At 41.8% G+C, this 15,968-nt stretch overlaps 1 protein-coding gene and 1 non-coding gene across 2 annotated transcripts in view; both read right to left on the bottom strand.

The window, feature by feature from the left end:
* arhgef17 (Rho guanine nucleotide exchange factor (GEF) 17) overlaps positions 1 to 15,968 on the bottom strand; it is a 64,807-nt gene that overhangs the window by 5,782 nt on the left and 43,057 nt on the right. The window contains exons 2-20 of the mRNA XM_086215756.1: positions 15,211 to 15,288; positions 9,798 to 9,980; positions 6,708 to 6,824; positions 5,504 to 5,596; positions 5,247 to 5,423; positions 4,148 to 4,198; positions 3,641 to 3,750; positions 3,330 to 3,415; positions 3,111 to 3,229; positions 2,692 to 2,899; positions 2,498 to 2,571; positions 2,330 to 2,413; positions 2,075 to 2,178; positions 1,694 to 1,803; positions 1,473 to 1,586; positions 1,128 to 1,395; positions 943 to 1,029; positions 663 to 730; positions 44 to 192 (exon numbers count right to left, since the gene is read on the bottom strand). Of these exons, the coding sequence (XP_086071882.1) occupies positions 44 to 192; positions 663 to 730; positions 943 to 1,029; positions 1,128 to 1,395; positions 1,473 to 1,586; positions 1,694 to 1,803; positions 2,075 to 2,178; positions 2,330 to 2,413; positions 2,498 to 2,571; positions 2,692 to 2,899; positions 3,111 to 3,229; positions 3,330 to 3,415; positions 3,641 to 3,750; positions 4,148 to 4,198; positions 5,247 to 5,423; positions 5,504 to 5,596; positions 6,708 to 6,824; positions 9,798 to 9,980; positions 15,211 to 15,288 (2,280 nt within the window). The remainder of the gene's footprint in view (positions 1 to 43; positions 193 to 662; positions 731 to 942; positions 1,030 to 1,127; positions 1,396 to 1,472; positions 1,587 to 1,693; positions 1,804 to 2,074; positions 2,179 to 2,329; positions 2,414 to 2,497; positions 2,572 to 2,691; positions 2,900 to 3,110; positions 3,230 to 3,329; positions 3,416 to 3,640; positions 3,751 to 4,147; positions 4,199 to 5,246; positions 5,424 to 5,503; positions 5,597 to 6,707; positions 6,825 to 9,797; positions 9,981 to 15,210; positions 15,289 to 15,968) is intronic.
* trnam-cau (transfer RNA methionine (anticodon CAU)) lies at positions 8,246 to 8,318 on the bottom strand. Its single transcript has one exon. It is a non-coding gene; the product is annotated as a tRNA-Met (tRNA).

Genomic DNA, 15,968 nt, shown 5'->3' with positions numbered 1-15,968 from the left:
TCTCTCTCTCCCTCCATCCTCATGCATCTGTCCTCCCACTCACCTCCTGTACCAGTGTAGTTGAGTTGATAATTAGAATTCGGTTCTGGGAGCCACACCAAAGCTTCCCTCCCACGGGAACCATTTTGGTGACGGGACTGCTGGGCGTACCCAGAACTAAGGTCTGTGAGGACTGAGGGTCCCAGAAGCTGCCTGCAGGTTGAGTTTGACAGGGATTAAAAACAAATCCAACATTTTTTTTTTTAAACTTCATAAAATTAACCCTCCCACAACACTGGAGGCAGTTTTGCAAATTTTATTCAAATGAATAGTAAATCAAGTTTTGTGAAAAATACCTTTTAATGCTGAGCTCCATGTCAATTGAACAAACTACCTCTTTCACTTAAAGTTAAGCCACCTGAGAGGAGTTTTAATTTAGACCTTAAGAAGAGGTTCTTCAAAAATTTGTGACTGTAATGTGATGTTTGTGTTTAAAATCGCTTGCCATTCCTGCCTCAAGCTATCATCCTGTAATGTAACAGAGGACCAGAATGGAAATTAGCCCAAGGGCTTTCTTGGGTATTTTAATCCTTGACGATTTTAAATATCTTATGTGGAATCTATCATTACTGCAGTCTGTCTTATCAAACTTCCAATTATTCTTCCTAGTCTTTTTCAATTACCTGCTTCTCTCTGATAAACAATCACCTCTCCATTGGCCAACGACACAAACACTTTGTTGTCCAAATACCTGCAGGAGACAAAAAGAGGGAATGTGGAAACTGTTTTTAAGTTGCAGAAAGGAAATGATTTTTTTTTTTAGCAAAAAGAGGAAGAGACATAGGTCAATGGAGGTCAAGTATCAGGACATGTTTGAAACAGTTCGCATTGATGTCTCCATTTTCTGGTAATTAAAACTGATTTTTCTTCAAGACAAAACTCATAGAAAGAAGGGACACTCACAGTATACACAGGATGGAGGCTGAGTGTTGCATCTTCATGCTGTTTTTACGGTTGCGGATATTGTCTGAGGACTGATACACGTGGATGCTAACAGCAACAAAGAGAATTAGAGGATGAAATCAGCACACCATCAACTAAACATGATTTTTTTTTTTCATCCAATAACAAAACTAACTACCACATACCATCCATCTTCAGTGCCCAGCCACACAGAGCTCTGGTAGGCCTCCGGGTCGATGCTGAGCAGGTCCTCCAGACTCGCCCTGGTGAATGAGCCTCGGGAAGAGCGGCGCATTGCACGTCCGTCCATGGGGCTCTCTGTATGGGCACGGTTTCCTCCACCCACTCCTAACATCCCCGGGGCTCCGTAGGAACTCGCCACCGGGAACTCCTGCTCCTCCTCACTGCTGGTGGTCTCAGCAACCAAGTCTTTGGAGCCTGGACCTTCGTCATCTTTAGAGAAAAGAAGGAGTGAGTGAGGAGCATTTAGGAAGTAGAGGTGAGCATGTGACTGGAGTGTTTGTACTCACTGCCGTAGCTGGATGATATGGTGGAGTGACTGGCCTGACTCTGTAGCGTAGACGAAGGGCTGGGTGAATCCTCATCATCGGTGTCGTCACTGTCAAAGGGCACGAGCTCTGCTCCTGACCGTCGACATGATGGGTTTATCACGTACATGCAGTGATTTTGATGTATAAACGTACATGTAAGTGCATAGAGGTAAGCAACTATGAACTTTCTAAGGCCTCACCTGGGGGTTGCTCCGTCAGCTCGAGAGAGGAATGAGAGATCGATATGTGCAGCTGCTGCTGGGTGTGGCCAGGAGCCAAAGGGGGCGGGGCAGGGTCTGGTCCACGCTCCCTAGGAGGCAAATAGTGATCAAGTTAAATCAAAATTTAACTCGTCAAAGTAACCACTTCAGTAAAATTTTAAAACCATAAATATCAGCACATGTACACAATCTTTAATAACCAATGATATGATATGATATACGATGTCTTACTATTACTTTAAATATACCTGGTGTGGGCAAGAAGAGTGAATACTAGTTATGACTGCAGTTTAATAGTTTATTTGTGTGTGTGTGTGTGTGTGTGTGTGTGTGTGTGTGTGTGTGTGTGCTTTCACTGACCTCCCCTTCAGCCCTGGCACAGCAGCAATACAGATGATCCTGGCGGAGCAGACAGCGATACAGGCCTCCACTGTGGGCTCGTCTTTAATGTTCAGCAGACAAACCTGCAGAGGACACGCCATCGCACCAAACACGTCAACATTTTTGCGTATTTAAAGGTTCACTCATTTGAAAGAAGCAATCAAAGCAGCTGCGTCTGTTACATAGTGAAGGTTTATGAGTTCAACAGGCTCATGGATCATGTTTTCTTCTAACCTGTCCCACGTATCCATCGCTGTTACACACCCACACTTCACAGCCACTGTCAGGGCAGGTGTGACTTGGGGAGGCACATGAAAACTGGGGACCACAAACACAGTAACCAGTGACTTTCAGCTTAATATCTGCACATGTTCTACAGAAGATATTTGCTGCTTCTCTCACCTGCATTCCACTGCGTGTTTTCATAATGGGAATGGCCTTCAGGAACTCAGGGTCCCACTGGTCCTTATTCATAGCTAAACACACACGAGACATTAAGTACTAATGCTGAAAACTAACTTGATGTGCTGCCGTCTTCTAAGTAAACCTCCATACAATAAATTATGTCTGGTCATCCTGTATGGTTTCTCGCTCACCCAGCTTCTTTTTGGCTTCCTCAAATGCTTGTTCGAAGTTGGAGCGAGCATCGGGGGAGGAGAACTCAAAGATGAAGCTAGTTTCAGCAGACACAGTGGTGAACTCCAGCTTGGTGGGCAGGAAGGTCATACTGAAGGCCACTGACTGCTTCTCAGACAGCTCCCTATGCACCGAGGCCATCAGATCCTTTATCACCTCGTCCAGGGACTGAGGAGGAAGAAGAAGTGATAACAAAGCAGCATAGAATATAATATTATTCAAAAGGAGGAGATATTAGTCATTTATTTGAAACAGCTCCTTGTGTATATGCTGTAAATAAATGAGAAAATCATCACACACAATGGTGAGCATTAATCATGAAGGGGGGATGGTTTAAAACTACATTATGTCAAAACATGTACACTTGAGTCCATAGTACCTGGTGGGGGAAGCTGAGGGTCTCTGACAGTTTGCTGACCTGACCCAGTGTGCTGAGATCCTCGTCTAATCGACTGATCATCTTCTGGATGCTCTCCTTGTTTGTTGCCTGAGCAGAGCCTGATGCAGAAAAGGACACAGTCAGAGAACCAGAGAACAAAACCTTCATTTAAAGGGTTTAACTATTTACAGTATATGTGATGTTGAGCAGGCCTCTTACTTTTCACCACCTCCACATCCTCTAGAGGAAGCTTCCACAGAAACTTGTATTTGCTGGAAGTATCAATCACACTGGCCGCAGAATATCTGAGAGAGGAAGAGCAGTAGACAAAGAAGTAAAACATTAATACTTCTATAGCATCTGCACCGCTCTTGAACTCTAGGGAGAAGTGTGATTACTGCAGGAAACAAAATTAGAACAAGCTCTGTTTTTGCATGTCTCTCCCATGAAGTGTATTCATGCTTGTGTGTGTGTGTGTGTGTGTGTGTGTGTGTGTGTGTGTGTGTGTGTGTGTGTGTGTGTACTCATACAGGCTCATGGAGCTGCGTCTTAATGAGCCAGACTTCCTCTTGAGGGTGGTGCAGATGATCAGGTCACTGAAGAGGAAGAGTGAACGGTCTTTCTTCCCGCCCACTGTCTTCTGCAAGCAGAGGAAGAACCCAGCAAGTCTTAACTTGGCCACATCAGAGTAAACAAACTTAGAAGGTCATACGCTTTGTGAAATGGTACAACATAATTCAGCAAAACAATTAATAACTGTTAGTTAGTGCTTAGTTACCTGTTGACAGCTATTTGACTTGTAAACATTTAGTGATATATCTATATCTATAGCTATATCTATATCTATATATATATAGATATATATATATAGATATATAGAGATATATAGAGATATGTGTGTGTGTATACATATAAGTTTGTTGTATGTATGTATGTTATAAATGAGTGAGGATTACTTATATAATTTGGAGATGAATGAAGGTATCAGTGAAGATATATATCTCATTTTCAATTAGACAACTCAAAAACTCTCTTACCGCCTCCATGACCATTTCCTGCCTGATGAACTTCCTCTGGGGATTAAGAATCTAACAGTACAAAAGAGAAGTCACTTCATCACAGTTATATCAATCTACTATTCATTTCTCTCTCTATATATATCCATCCATCCATCGTCATCTTCCGCTTATTCCTACACATTAAGGGTCGGGGGGGCTGGAGCCTATCCCAGCGTCAACGGGCGAGAGGCGGGGGACAGTCCTACAGCGCCAGTCCATCGCAGGGCCGACATAGAGAGACGAACAACCATGCACACTCACATTCATACCTACGGTCAATTTAGAGTATCAATCAGCCTAGTCCCCAATTGCATGTTTTTGGACTGTGGGAGGAAGCCGGAGTACCAGAGAGAACCCACGCAGGCACAGGGAGAACATGGAGACTCCACACTGAAAGATCCCGCGCCCGAGCCAGGACTCGAACCCGGAACCTTCTTGCTGTGAGGCCACAGTGCGAACCACTGCACCACCGTGCAGCCCCTCTCTATATATATATATATAAAATGAAATAAAATGAGGTAGATTGGGCTCCTGCGATTGAGAATAATTCAATTTTTAAATGCCAGTTGCGGCAGAAAAGTGCCTTTTTTCTGGTGTTGTCGCTCCCCGTAGAGGGAAATTAGAGGTGCTGTTTTGAGGAATTTAAATTAGCCGCACAAATAAAATGTGTGGGGAAAATAATAAAAAATAAATATAACGGTAGAGTATGAATATAGCAATGAATCCTTTGCTGGAGAAATCATGGTGCATCTCTAAATGGAACATTTAGTTGGACATCCTCAGCCTGTTGCTTTAGTGTTGTTGTTTTTGTTTTGTTTTTTTGTTTTTTTTGCCAGTTATCCACAAGTACCTCCATGTTGGTACCAGATGTGGTTGCTAGGTGATTCATGACGCAACTACAAAGTGTCAGTCACCTAAATGTTTGTGTGTACGGGCTAATCTGCTTGGTTTTCCTCTGTCTGTCTGGCTGTTGGTCTCTCTCTCTCTCTCTCTCTCTCCCCCTCCCCCTATATATAAATATATATATATATAAAAACAAAAAATATTGATCATCTACTTTGTATGAATACTATCTCACATGTTCAACTCCCTCTATGTGCGCCTCAATCTCCTGGATGACCCTGGCCTCCCTCTCTGCCTCCTCAGCAGAGCGACGCCCTTTATTGATCTTTTCAGCCAAGCGCTTGATGTCCCTCTGGGCATCCAGGAGGAAGGAGTGGTCCGGGTGGTCCTCTGGCGTGTGCTTGAGCAAGTCCTTCACACGATACAGGTATAATCATGAAGTTACTAAACATGGGAGTATTCAGAGAGTTGCAGTATTAAAGCATCATTCACCTTCACCAGCAGCTCATATCGGGGGATCCGCTGGACCGGCTTGATCATCAGATCACCCAGAGCTTGCTTCTCTTTGTTCTCACGCATGTTTTGCTGTTGAAAGAATTCAGGAAAAAAAAAAAAGTGAGGAAATCAGTACTGTGCTGAACTTTACCACAAGGTGGCGCAGTAGTTCCACCATGACAACTCTGTCAGGCATAAAGCTGGGAGAAGGTTATGTTTTTGTGGTGCCCGGAGTGCATTTTTGCTCCTGAGCTCTTTTCTGTGCAGCCAACTTGTGCAGTTTTTCTTTTTTTTCGGTCAGACATGTATTTCTGGTGGCGCACCACAGTATCAAAGTGTACAAGAGTGGTGAACCAAATTTAACTGGACACAGTAGTAAAACCTCCCCAGGCTTTTAAGACACATTATCTGGTTGAGGGTTGGTTACAGAAACATTTCATGGAAAATAGTTGCTAATTACACACAAGAAAAAGATCGAATCGTTTTCAGGAGTGTGTGGGAACGACGTGGAAGAAAAAAAAAAACGATGCTCCACTGATTCAATTCAATATCCTCGGAATTGTCAAATGTCAAAACATTTTGCCTCAAATATTTTTTGATCATAACTTAAGATTCATGCACATATTTCAAATAAATTCCACGACTTATCCAGGCCTTTGAAGAGATTTTTCCTGACTCCCTGTAATGTCCCTGTACACATGAAATATGAGAATAAAATCCATGCTCCATATCTACTTAATGATGTTAAAGTATTTGGTTTGATACAAAATAAGATTCGCCAATATCAATTTGTCTTAGTCCATCCTAAGGGCTTCCCAAATTTTCTGGCTTTATTTATTTTTCCAAAACTCCTCCAGGCATAGAATGTTCTATTTTCAAATTCAACAACTTTCCTGGGTTTCTTTTGAGCCTTTTATACTAGAAACATTCATAACTCAGAGCACAGTCCTTAACTCATGAGGTAGACCTGGACGACTGGAACTGCAGTGCTACAACCACCAAGGGTCTCTGTCTAAAAGACAAAAGCTTATGGGAAACCCAGCATTCCCAGAAAAGTAGAACAGGACATTATTTTGTTATTATCTGGCTAATGCCAGAGCTTCAGGCCCTAAAAGCTTGTTTCCACCAGACAAGGACAAAGTTTTTGACAAGCTTGGAACTTTTCAATCATAAACAGAGGAACAGCCACTCCAGTATTCACCTCCAGAAACTTGTGAAAGGCTGGCTTGGCCTCTTTGGCGATCCTCACAGCATCTTTGGCATTGAGAAAGTTGTCGATGTACGCTGAATACATGTTGGCCAGAGGCTCTTTGGAGAACTAGAGGAAAAAAAATAGGAGCACATAAAGTGTGAGCCAACATTTCGGCGAAGGGAAAAATATTAACATGTGATGCAGTTTTGTGCTGCGTGTGTAAGTCACACCACTGTCAGTTAATAAAGCGAGTTTTCTTCAAGTTTAAAATAAGGTGCTGGGACACACACTTGGTTTGTTAAATACATGGTGAACAAATCATACAAATGAAGCTGAGACATTTCGGTTTGATTGGCAGGAATGTCTCTTTAATCAGTTCTATAAGTGAAGCGAAACCATCCAAATGTTAGCTGCTGCATCCTGTTGGATATGAGGATTTTACATCACTTTAAATGCAGTAGCTGTTTGACCTTTGACACAACAGGGTCCGAGACACCTGGGCTGTGCTTTTACACTTTTTAATCACAAAATGACGCCGGAAGAAAAAAAGAATATAGCTATAGTTTACCAATTATGTGAGAATACAAAGAAAGCAAATGTGAGAATATAAGAAGCTTGTTCAAAAAGTACGCCACGCTATCATTCGCCTGCTCCAGAATAAATACTGTCTCGGAACATCTGCTTAAACCAAAAGGAAGTACAACTATTACAAATACTACATTTTACTACATATTAAGTTAATTATGGAGATCACCCAATATTTAGCTCTTGTTACTGCCTATAATCTTTATCATAATCATCATAAGAGTGGAAATTGGGCTGATTATAAGAACTTATCGATCCCTTCTGGCAAGAATTAGAAGATTCTTTCAGTGCCTCTCCCTCAAACACAAACACACAGATGAATCATCCTGACCTGCTTTCTTCTACACAGAGAAACAGAACAACAATGCAGCATGTTCTTCCACATCATCTTTCTATTCTTTCCCAAAAGGAACAGACAATCTTCAGTTCCCTTCTGTCTTTTATGATCAATCTTACTCCATTCATTTTCTTCTCTCAGTCTATCGAGGAAGAGAAAACAGAAAAATAACATTTGCAGGAAATGTAACGATGACTTCTGGCACAGAGCAGTAAAGATTCAACAGCTTTTTTGTTGAAGAATCATTTTGGGTTTATATGTTTTTTGTAAAAGGCCTATTTCCTGTTTCCAGCTATGATCGATTTGAGTTGGAGCACTCAGGAAAACAGATGCAATAACTCCTCCTTCATTCGGAGAATGATGCTCAGCTTTTATTGAGTATGTCTTTGAGAAGTGTCAGTTCATTTTCCTGAAACCACGTTTGTTAGATCCTGCTGTAGTGCAGACTACTGACAACTACTTTCATTGTATTCTTCCATTGCATTACTTTCCACAGACCTAAAACTAGTGGTGAAACAATGCTATGGTCGACGCAGACAAACATGCTTACCACAAATAGTGAAGGAAATGTCACAGCATGTCTGCAAATGCACTCTCAACGGCAACAGGCCTGACCAAAACAACCTGCCCCGTGTGAGGCTCGAACTCACGACCTTCAGATTATGAGACTGACGCGCTGCCTACTGCGCCAACGAGGCCTGGATGAATCACAGCTGCTGCGGCTTTAAGACCTGCAGCAAGAAGCAACGGTGGGGGAGGAGTGGGGGGAGTGGGGGAGGGTAGCTTGGCCTGACCATGTGGGGGATTGACACAACATGCTTTAAAAGTTTTGAAGTTATAGAATGAGGTAACTCAATTTCATAATGTCATTTTTTTCTTAAATATTTTAATGCAATTCTTTGCCACAACCTCTTTTATCTTATAACTCAATAAGTGATTCCGTGCCTGTCTTACAATGTTTCTGTGACTGTTTCATTCAGCTGTAAGGTGCTGAGAGTGAGAGCTTTCCAGTGAACTAGAACCACAACCAGTTACCACAAAGCATTCTGGTCCATGAAAAACTTCTACAATTTCCCCCTCCATCTTGATCAAAACACTAAGGATTTTGCTCTTTTCTTGCCTTTTTCTCAGAAGTTCTTCTCCCAAGTTATACATTACCACTTCACCCTTCCCAGCAGCAAGTAGTTTTACTGGTGGGATGCTGTGTCCCCCAACCGACCAGAGGAGGCGCACTTGAGCAACGCAATAAACCCGCTGCACTACCTGGGCGAACAGCTTGTTCTCATGCAGGTTAAAAATCTGAAGCTCTTCTCTTTTTAGTTTCTAACACTGAAAGCAGACATTTAGTCCTACACTGATGTTTTAGAGCACTGTTTATAAAATCTAGGTTAGAGGTCATGGGAATTTTTCCATAGGTCACCACAGGGTCACTGGGAACACAAAGTATGTTGCCAAGTATAGAGCTTCTCTCAGTGACACTGCTTGCTTCCCTTCAGTTCACCCTGCAGCAAATAATCCTTTTTAAAGATTGTTTATGTAATAAATCTGACATGTCATGTCTGTAGCCTGAGTGTCCTCTTTGCTGCACTACTGTGGAGCTGAGTAAACCTGGACTTAGCTACAATGAGGATGAGGGCAAACTTTAATGGCTTTTAAATAGCAGTTTCATTAGCATAATCATTTTTTTTTAAAAAGTTGAAAAGTGTCTGCTACTGAAACTTTTGTATTTTAGCACCTCCTACTGCTTTTTTTTTATTGCTGCTGAAACTTGATGAGTAGAAAGGGAATTGCTGCTGACTGCCAGAGGTGAAGTATTTCACAGTCCCAGCCTACTGGTCACATACAGAAGCTAACGACGCTAATACAAACTCACAGCACAAAGAAAAGATGAGAATGAAGACACCTCAGGCATGGAGATGCAATTACGTAACCTGGTAACAGTCGGCTTCCTGCAGGACATTAAATTCTTCAACGCCACATTAGCTTGAGGGTTGTGTAATCCGGTTACTGATCATTTGTACTGGTTTCATATAAGCAGGGTAAACAGAAAACTTTGAATAAGAACACATGCATTCAACAAATAAGCCCAAAAGTACAAACTCATAAGCAGTTTTTATGACTCCAGCACCTCTACAGTGTTTCATTTTGAGGGCGTGAGCAGACGAAGCTCTACTCACTGACTGGATGAGGAGGTGTCCCACGGTCTGCCTATCATGCCACTGGCTTACACAGCCAGCAACCTGCTCCAGGAAGTGCTCGTGGTGCTCCAGGATCTCTGGGATCTGGTAGAACATCTCGTCCACCAGCAGGGGGTCCACTATGGAGCCACTGTCTGGCTGTTTGAGAGGACGCATGTAGCCCTGCAGGGAAAGGACACCCAGTCAGTAACTCATCATTCAAAACCGTTTACCAGGCAAGAGATCTGTAAAGATTCAACAACATCAGTTATGTTGGAGCACTCATGATTTACTTTGTGGATGAAGGGTGAACAGTGAAACTAAGGGTGCTACAGGGGTGCTTTCTACAGTCAGGACACCTCCTATGACATAGCCTGCAAGTTCCTGCGGTGTAAAACCACCTTATATGCCCTGTTTGATCAAACTCAGCTTGCTAGCTTGTCTAGCAGTTGTCATAACATCACATTGCAACCACTGAAACCTCACAGCAAATCAGGCGGTCTTACAAGCAGAGGGAGCTCAGCAGTAGCTACATATTGGTGGACTGTAATATTCTAGTAGCAACAATGATTAAGAGGTCCTTCCGGGTAAGCGTTTGCTATGTAAACAGAATTTTTTCACCACCTTTACTTGAATGATGCCATTATCAGGGTACGCAATAATCAAATAACAATGTGAGGTGGATGTTTTCAATCATTAGTCAGACTTTGTTCTGTAGCATGAAAACAGGAATATCAATGGAAAACACCATCTCAAACTCCTTTCTTTTTTAGCAATGAGATCAATAGTTAGACAGCTGTAATGTCTGAACAAACTATTTTCTTCTGCTGAGGTCAAAACACTGTGTCTGTATAATGCAAATTCAGGTTTTTTTGGTCAAGATATTTGCGATTAGATACTAAACTCCCACACACACACACACACACACACACACTTCTCCTTTCATCTGTTTGTCCTGATGAAATATGCACAAGACAATGTAATTTGTACAGGACCAGCAGCGGAGGTTTGAGTCATAGGAGCAACTGTAACTGATGTTGGAAAACCTGAAAAAAATCCAGATAATTTCTACTTAGTTCACCGTTTATATGTGTGGCTATTCCGAGATGTTACCCCCCCACCGTCTTTAAATACCCTAAATCATCGGCCTGTGTTTTTGTAGCCGACACAAGTGAAACATTGACACATCCTTTCGATTTTTATGAATGAATTATAGTAATTTCACAGTAGGATATTAAGTAGATGTACCAGTCAGCGAATGAGGTGTTACAACAATAATGCCAGTGTTTTGCTAACATTTCTGCGGTGTTTCGCATCAGGAGGCTGATGCCAACACTTTTCCACTCTGCTGCTCTCAATTATCATCTGAATTATATGACACCAACATCAAACAGGCAAGCGCAGACAAGAAATCAACATCTCATTCCCTTCTGCCTCATTTCATCTGATTCCATGTCTTTTCTCTTCTTGTTCGTCTGCCTTTGTTTTGGAAGTCAAGGTAATCCCCCCATGCACAATAAAAGCCCCTTGGTCTACATTTAGTAGCTCTTTTTGAGCAGTGTCTTAAAATATGCTCTGGTTCATAGAGACATACAAAGCAATGCCTAAAACATTTGTCGACTCAATTTCCTCTCTTAAATGGACTCAGACAGATGTGACACCACGGCTCCAGTAGCTTTAAAGTCTGTCAGCTGCTTGCGGCTTCGTGACACATTTAGTTTGATGACTGTTCCAGTCAGTCGGTTAAAGACACAACAACTGAATGAATTTGAGACAAGGACGGGGTTAGAAGCAGTCAAAACTCATTTTTGTTCTCCTTCAACAAAATTTGTCTTGGAAATGTTTCGTGTTACGTAAGTTACTGGAATTGCAGGAAAATTTTTGGTTGTAGTGGTGTCTTTTTCTTTTTCTTTTTTTTTTTCAAATCAGACTGACAAAGAGACGCTTGTACTCTGACATTCACATAACTTCTTCAACAAGCAATTAAAAGCCCCTCCAAAAGCTAAAACATCATGACAAATATCACTGCTATGCTAATTGTGAGAGTATAATGTCCCAGGGAAGACAAAATACTACACAGTGACTATAAAAGTGGACCCTTGAGGAGCAGGATTCCTTCTAGTCGTGACATGGCAGCTGTAGATAGATGTGTTTGCACTTTGGTGAAGCATGTTTCAGTCATTAAAGGGTTGATATGTAACTACTGTGTGCTGTGAATTAAAAATTTGGCTATTTTTTGGCCATAAATATCTCATTGGACGTTAAAGCTGCACTCCATCATATTTACTGTAAATGATAGTCCTTTACATTCAAACTCTTGTCAAAGAAGTTCTGCTCATTAAGCTTTTATCAGCATTTCAAATAAGAGATTCCGCTCATTCTCTACTGGCAGAGCTACCGGCTACTTCCAGTTAGCTTACTGCTATCTTTAATATGAATAAGCAGTGTAATGGTTCATCTCTTCTAGACTTTCTAAAAATCTTATCAGACCAATGGGTTCAAATTATGATAGTAGAATGAGTGATTTTATAGGGTTGCATCACGCAATCCTGAATTTAGACACTATTGTGTGTGTGTGTGTGTGTGTGTGTGTGTGCGTGCGTGCGTGCGTGCAGGTGTGGCTGGAATGTTAATGCACCTCTTGCCATCAACAGTGCTCCGTCACTGCATCTTGTATGAAAGTGTCTGGTCAGTAAGTTGAGAAAGCAGGTGAGGGTCATGAGCCACTTAGCGCTTGATTGATTCACAAATGCATTTCTGTGATTGGCGGCGTTGAGACGATGCTGATCTGACATTAACCTGCGTTTCAACCCCTGAGTGTCTACAGATGACTGATCTGAACTTCCATCTCTGGTGCATTCATGGGGACTCTCACCTCGTGACGGTATGTTTCTGTCTGACTTGTATCTGATATGAGCACACGCCCTTTTAATTTCATCTTCATTAAGTGGCAAAATAGAGATGATCAAATGTTGACTGCTACAGTAATGAGCCGTCCTGCTGCTCAGTGGAAAGGCTGCAATCATATTGCGCTTGTATTCTAAAGCCAATTTGCTCGGAGCGACTTTACATGAACACACTCCTCACTCAAGGACACGTTGACATCAAGACAGAAGGAGCTCTGCGATTAATTGTCAATAAACTCAAAGCCCCGCCAAAGTAACTCTAGGAGGGGCAGCTCATATTGTTTCTTCAAAATGCAATAATTCCCTCTCTGGCCATAGCAGATTAAATTGCATATTTGACCGTGATTATTTTATAAAGTGGATTGCTAATGTGTTAGCATTCATGTGAGTCATGAGGTGGGAATCTGGTTTGCTGGTCCAGCAGTGGAGGTAGCAGCACTGAATCAGTGTCTGTGTAAATAGGACAACCAGAACAACAGAAACCCCTAATTATTGTGTCAGTCTGAATAAAACTGAACTTAAAAAGACATGTAAACACATTAGTCCGTCTGGAATCCTACATTTCAAAGTAGGACTAACACTTTGAGACAATATGACTGAGAACCAAATTACTCTGGTGTGTTTATGCTTCAATCAGGCCCTACATGACCTGCCGTTCTGTACAGTACATGCTCCTTAAGTCCTCCTGCAGTTTTTTTCTTCTTTTGCTACAGCAATGGCTGAAGGGGGGCTAAAATGACGAAAACAACATATTTCTGGACAGACGCAGGAAACAAACTTTAGGCAATCTCAGCTTAAGTGAATGTCTGTTGATTCTGTAATATTCTTAACTTAAACTAGCCATTTAACAGAGATGCTGCTTGCTAACTCGTTTGGTACATGACGCAAACCAGAAGAGCATACACCTGGGAGGCATCACATTGATGCTACTTGGTTCTGTGTTAACAAGCAAAGCATCAAAAGTGACAGACTCTTTTTCAAAAAGAGAAATCTGTATAAAAGTGTCTCAAGATTCCTTTTCCTTATAGTACAAATTCCAGTAGGAAACATCTGACTCTTGTTATGCTTGATGCTTCACAATATTCCACTGCAAGCCACTCGTGTTTATCATTTGGTCGCTTGGTAGGCGCCGTGGCTCAGGTGGTAGATTGGTTGTCTCCGGAAAAAAAAAAGGTCTACATGTTAGGATATGTGTGGATGTGTTCGCAATTTGATGTGAATGAATGGATGAATACAAGTGTGTTGTAAAACGCTCTGCAAATGCAGTCTCTTTAGTGCTTGGCAGGTTGTTTACAGCAAATTTATCAGAGCTTTATTGCCTCAGAGTGAGAGCTGTAAGACTGCAACAGAGAAGCAGCAAGCCATAAAACAATCAGACAACACACTATAAAGCTCCACAGAGCAGAGAGGGGAACTGCTGAGTATGGAGACAATTCTCATTCAGTCTGTTTTACTGTAAAAACACTGATTATGGCAGCTTGAATCTGACACCAGCTCTCTGGTCTGACCTCGGGAGACTGTGTTGCATAACGGTATGGAATTTATATCAGAGGTAACTCCTTGTAGAGCTGAACATTTGACAGTGTTTGACATCTCTGCTGTTGAACCACATTGGACACCCTCCTCCGGGGATCTGCACTCTCAGTTTGCAGTCACTGTGGTAACACTTACTTTCTCTGTGTCGCCATGGGAACACGGCCCAGGATTATTCAATTTGTTGCCGCTCACACATGCATATGGAAGCTCGACAAAGTCAGACTGCATGTGGGATGTGCACGCAAACACACATATGTTTCATAAAAACACACACACACACAGATGCTTTCATCCACACAAAGTGTGTGTAGGTGAAAATTAACATAATGTTGAATTGTTTTTAACATTAAAACTGTACTTTTCCATGTTTGTACTGTGCAGCGCTTTGGCAGTATGGCACTAATGCTGGTTTATATGATATATAATGATTGTTTTAAATGCTCTTTAAATATTAAATCTAAGATCCCCAGAAGATTATTTGTTTATTTGTTTGTCTAGTGACATTTTGTGCAGGGTGTGATTTTAGAATGGGGAAAAAAGAGACAGCAAAAGGAAAAAGTTGGGGCTGTAATTTTCCAGCTGACATCTTTGATCAGCTCCTTAAGTTTATTCCTAGCTTGATTTCCTTATACTTCAGCAGTAGAGACAGAGTGAAGGGTGGCGTCCATAAACCTGCTGCTCCAAGCATCGATTGCCAGCTGGCCATAAATATACATTGTAAACACGGAGCATCAGTAAAATGAGGCGTATAATGACTTGATCAGCTCTCCATATGTGAGGGCAGATAATGTGAATGACAGCAGTGATGAGGTTAGCAGATTAGCCAGGATGACGGACAAGAAGTGGATTACATAACACCTTCATTACCAACATTTGTGACACAATGTGGAGTTCGTTCTTGGGCGTGAGTGTGTGTGTGTGTGTGTGTGTGTGTGTGTGCGTGCGTGCGTGCGTGCGTGTGTGTGTGTTACCTGAATCAGAGTGCGTAGTGACTCCACATATGACTGTTCCGTGTCGAGCAGCGTCATCATCACATGTCTCCTCATATCCTGTGAAGACAGAACAAGCTCACTCACCCATTTATACAGATTCATCATCCTCAACAAGATTTTCCCACTGCTGTGTGATGATATTTACAAAGACAGGGACACAAAAGATCAGAATATCACATATTTGTACATTTACAACATACAAACACATGCTCAAATATACCGACTGATTTTGCGGAAAACATTTTGATAAAAAATGCTGGCTGCCAGCATTCAAAAATGCCTAAGGAAAAAAAAAAAACAGATGGTAAAATCGAGGTTGAGATATCAAGTTTTGTTTTGTTTTTTTGGAACTTGATCCTCATCTCTAATGTTCTCTACCTTTTCTTTTCCTCTTAATCATCTGAAGGTAGCTGGTGCAATTGGAGTCCAATCCTTCCCAAAAACTGCAAACCTGATAGCTTCAACGGTTTGAATATTTATAATATTCAGTCCATATTAATATCTGAATAGTTGCAGTTTTGTTCTAATTTATTAAGTGCTGTGTTTTCCTCCTGCTGCTCTATCAGCATTTAAATGACAGAAGACTGAGAAATGATGGAGATGCATCACAAACAACGAGGAAGCTGCGCACGCACGCGCACGCACGCACGCGCACGCACGCGCACGCACGCGCACACACACACACACACACACACAATTGTTTTATAGCCTATTTCTTCTAGCTCCTGCTCTCATGT

This window comes from Aulostomus chinensis, chromosome 10, assembly GCF_037954235.1.
Source record: "Aulostomus chinensis isolate RoL2024-O1b breed Wild chromosome 10, RoL_Achi_v1.0, whole genome shotgun sequence".
NCBI lineage: Eukaryota > Metazoa > Chordata > Actinopteri > Syngnathiformes > Aulostomidae > Aulostomus > Aulostomus chinensis.
This window is presented reverse-complemented; position numbering and strand designations above follow the sequence as displayed.